Source organism: Otolemur garnettii, unplaced genomic scaffold, assembly GCF_000181295.1.
Source record: "Otolemur garnettii isolate 467f Iridium unplaced genomic scaffold, OtoGar3 scaffold00002, whole genome shotgun sequence".
Taxonomy (NCBI): Eukaryota; Metazoa; Chordata; class Mammalia; order Primates; family Galagidae; genus Otolemur; species Otolemur garnettii.
In genome coordinates this window covers 5,764,589-5,769,145 of record NW_003852397.1, presented here as the reverse complement: position 1 = coordinate 5,769,145, position 4,557 = coordinate 5,764,589, and the positions used below count along the sequence as shown (strand labels likewise).

The 4,557-nt window shown below is 44.9% G+C and overlaps 1 protein-coding gene across 1 annotated transcript in view; it reads right to left on the bottom strand.

The window, feature by feature from the left end:
- The window catches only part of LOC100955690 (coiled-coil domain-containing protein 162-like), a 44,899-nt gene that overhangs the window by 2,295 nt on the left and 38,047 nt on the right, over nucleotides 1-4,557 (bottom strand). The window contains exon 15 of the mRNA XM_003781812.3: nucleotides 778-905. Coding sequence (XP_003781860.3) covers nucleotides 778-905 — 128 coding nt within the window. The remainder of the gene's footprint in view (nucleotides 1-777; nucleotides 906-4,557) is intronic.

Genomic DNA, 4,557 nt, shown 5'->3' with positions numbered 1-4,557 from the left:
TCTACCAAAAAGAGAAAAATAAGCCAGGCATGGTGGTGGCTGCCTGTTTTCCTAGCTACTCAGGAGGCAGAGGCAAGGGGAGCACCTGAACCCGGGAATTTGAGATTACAGTGACCTATGATCGCATTACTGCACTCAAGTCTAAATGACAAAGTGAGATTCTGTCTCTAATATAATAAGAACAACAACAATAATAATAAAATGACTTCTGAAACAAGTTTTGCTCTGTCAGGAACTCAGATAAGGGATCCGATACTGCCAATTATTTATTCTAGATCAGCAGTTCTCAACCTGTGGGTCGCAACCCCTTGGGGGTTGGATGACCCTTTCAGAGGGGCCACCTAAATACATCCTGCATATCAGATATTTATATTAAGATTTATAACAGTAGCAAAATTACAGTTATGAAGTAGCAATGAAAATAATTTTATGGTTGGGGGTCTCCCCAACATGAGGAACTGTATTAAAGGGTCACGGCATTAGGAAGGTTGAGAACCAGTGTTCTGAATGATTGGAAAGAAAGGAAGAAATTTAGAGATCGAACATAGCGAGGTGTTGGTACTGACTTCCACACCTTTTATTGACTTGTAATTAAGAAGGTGCTGTTATTGAGCTTACTTATTTCAACATCAGAATTTTGTTATCCGGATTCAAAGCACCTAGGTAAGTCCAGATATGTACTTTGTCTAATGTCAGTTTGCAGAGACCCTAAAACCATAACACCAGATTTAAATTTTTCATTATTTTGTACATACAATCAAACTTATCATTACTTACAGTCTTCGGCCTTTGAATCCTTCTTGTTATTTTACTGCCTGTGAGAGTCGTCTTTAAACAGAATTGCTGGGAGTATCTGGACAAGGTTGAAGCAGAACTTTGGGAGTACAGAGCCTGGGGTAGGAAACCTGGAAAGTTAAAAATGTTAAATTGTGTCTTTCCTTGCAACACATAGCCTTGGATTTAGTTCATAAAGTGTTAGAGCTTAAAAGGGACATCTGATCAAGCTTCATTAATTTTTTCCTTTCAGCTTTTGATATCTTTTGAGCAAAGATATCAAAATCTGGATGAAGTGGTTTTTTATCTGAGGGCCACTTGACCAAATAACAAAGGAGCTGATGAGAGATGTGGACTGTGGTAGGTGGGAGCAGGTAGACCAAGAGCAGTTCAGATTGACAGCTGTTGATAATTAACCAGATTTGTAGGGGGAGAGAGAGGAGCTCCTGAATTTCTGGCTCAAGCAACTGGCTATTTGGCAATAGCGTCTATTGAGACAGCACCTCTCCCGCCCCTATGAGGAGTCAGCACGGGAGGAGGAGAGGGAGACAGGTTCTGTTTGCCCTGTTGAACTTGTAAGCCTGAGACCCCTGCGTGCAGACAAGAGCTCAGAGTTTCAAGCCATGGACTTGGCAAACAATGACTAGAGCTGTGGGAACATATGCAATTATCCAGGAAAAATGTGGAGTGAACGGAGATGAAGCCAAACAGAGCCCTGAGCAACTGCAGTGCTCACAGGCTGGATGCAGGAGGAGGAACTAGAAAAGGGAACTCTCAAAAGCAGCCAGAGAAAGAGGAGGAAAACCACAAAGAGCTCCACCCTGGAAGGAGAGAGGAAAGAAAGGGAGCTTCGAGGAGAAGGCTGCGGTCATCTGTTCAGTTGCTGACAAGGTGCCAAGTAAATGAACGCTCAGCAGCGTCCACTGGACTCAGAGACAGAGAGATTGTGCCGATCCTGGCAAGAGCAGTTGCAAGGAAGGGGTGATGATAAAAATCAGATCACTGGTGGCGTGGCAGAGACCTGTACTTGTCTTCCAACTGCCATTCTTCCCTTTCTTTGCCAGCAATAGAACTCCAAGTTTTTTGTTAGACACATAGTGTCCTTGAATAAAAACTACGTTTTCCAGTTTCCTGTGCGTGGTCCTGGGGTGAAGTGTTGGATATATGCAGAAATGTCCTGTGACTTCCCAGAAGCATCCTTTAAGGGAGGAGTTGGCCCTTCCGCCTTCCCCTTGGCCAGAGAGCTTGAGCGACCATCCTGGACCAGGAGGTGGAAGCCGTGAAGTTGAACAGGGCAAAGCAGGAGAGAAGCCTGGCTTCCCGGCAACAGCAGAGCCACCACAGTAGCCAACTAGACAGCCTACCTCTGGATTTTGTTTATTAGGCATAACCTTCTCATGTTGGTTAAGGCACTGTTACTTTTTATTCTTTTGTGTGTGTCCTAACTTAATCCTAACAGATATGGGCCTAGAATGAATTAAACAAATTAAGTGAATTACAAAAGGGAGTTTAGGCAACTATTCGAGGCAGTTTGACTTTGAAGAGAAAGGCCAGTAGCTGGAGAAGGAATGTGTTGTTGGATGTTGTGATCCTGGCACATACGTGATCCATAAATAATTGTTGGCTGCGCGATTAGAGGGATGCATGGATGGGAACTAGGAGTCAGTAGGAAGGAAACAGAAACGGAATAGTTCAAGGCTCTTGAGAAGGAGGGGCACACGGGGATTGGCCTGGGAGCGGAGGGGGCACCTTTTCTATTTTCCCAGGAAGGTGGGAGAAGTCGCTAATCACAGGTGGAGGGGAGGAGGAGACAGCAGGTCGAGGGAGCTGCTGCCCCCGGCTTCTGATTTCTCCTCGGAGTGGGAGATGAAGGGTTGAGGGGTGGGAGGAGAGTGTAGGAAGGTCTGAGGAGACCAGGAGGATTTGAAATAGTTGCTGTGGGAGGAGGAGAGAGTCAGCTGATGCCATCTCAGCTCCAGGGGAGGAACACGTGAGCGGGGCCTGAGCCAACCAGACATCTTATTCTCTGGCTTCGGAGATTTGTTCAAAATTGGCAACATGACCCAAGTCGGTCCCCTCGGCGCCTGGTCTTTTTGTTGTTGTTGTTTTGAGTTACACTCCCATAGAATCTTTATTAGAACCATATCATCCCCCTAGTTACATAAAGAAGGAAGGGATTCTCCAAATCACTGGAAGTTTAGGTCCCCAGGTAAAGATGATTACTAAAGAAGTTATGCCACTGTTTTGCCCAATAGTACATTATTTTGATCTGTTAAACACGATCTTGGACAAAATGGCAAGAGTTTAACATTGGTGGTAGGGTAACGTTTTGTTCATTGACCATCAATGTTAAAACATAAAAAAAAATGAGTTTTATAAATCGAAATAAATAATTAACCCACAACCTAAAGAATCACACATTCTCATGTAAGCAACTTGATAAAAATTCAATCACAATAATTTTAAAAAATTACTTTCTAATATAGTGATCACAGAGTTATGTTTTCTTCAGTGTCAGAGTTGGGCTAATTACTCAACGCGCCTTGAGGCAAATACACATACAGCTTTTCAGCCAGGAGTCGCCTTTGCTTCCTGCTGCTATCTGTGAAGAAAATCTATCTGTATCACATAAAATCAAATTCGTTATTTCTATGTCCTCTGTCACATTAAATAATACTTAAGATGTCTATTTCATTCTATTATAAAGCCATGTCAATATTTTAATTTCATTGATCCAGAGCTCAGTTCTTTTCAACTGTCTCCTATCCGAATCTGCTCCTGGCCATGTGAGCAGGAGGGCTGGGAATATGGCTGAATTTTACCTTCTCTCACTGATAGTATGTGATATAACTGGCTGCTCCCTCAAGCCCCTCCTCTCATTGCAGAGAAGAGCTGAGGCCTGGGAGGAGCTTCTACCTCTACTTCTTGGGAAAGAGGCTCCTTTCCCCTCCTGCTACCTCCCCGATCCTAGGAAGTAGGGTCTTCCCCACCTGCCTCGTGCCTCACTCTGGTTCTCTTTTTTAAATGTGTTGGAGGACATTCATGGGTGTGGGTGGAAGGTCACTAGGACACGTTAACCCAGAAAGGGATTTTAAAGATGCGTGGGCAGGCTGGAGGCAGAGGTGAGAAATGGAGAGAGAAAAATCCCGTGGGTGTGGAAACAACAGTGTGAGGTACAAAACTGCTCAAGGTCAGTGTCAAAATAGGGCCCTGAGGTGCTGTTGATCCTCTCTGTCCTTGGGCTGGGGCAGGAGGCACCAGCCCCTACTGTCAGGGCCAGGCAGCAGCACCAAGGCCAGGTGGAGGCCCTGGAGCTTAGTATAAGCCCAGCCCTTGGTAAACCCAGAGTAACTTGATCTTTGACTCTGTCTGCTTCTGAAAGCCTGTGTTTTCTCAGCTCATTCACCCTGGTAACTGGCCAAAAGGAAGCGTAGATAAAGGGCTAAACCCATACATGTAAGTGGAGTAGCCCAAATGTGCACGATCACCGCTATTCTATACTAAGTGTCAGACATGCATTATTTCACTGAATCCTCAGAACAAGCCTTTGGGGTGGGCAGTCCCAGTTCACAGAGAGGCTAATTAACCTGTGTGAGGTCACACAGTTAGCAGTGACAGAGTCTTTCTCCAAAGCCAACACACTCAACCACCAAAGAGGAAGGAAGGGACTTGTCTATCAGAACACCAGGCCAGTGGTGGTTGCTGGTATTTGGTGACAGTTCTCATAGTCAGACCTAGAGGAGAACTTTATTTAGTCCTCATCCTGTAGAGGAGGAAGCTAGT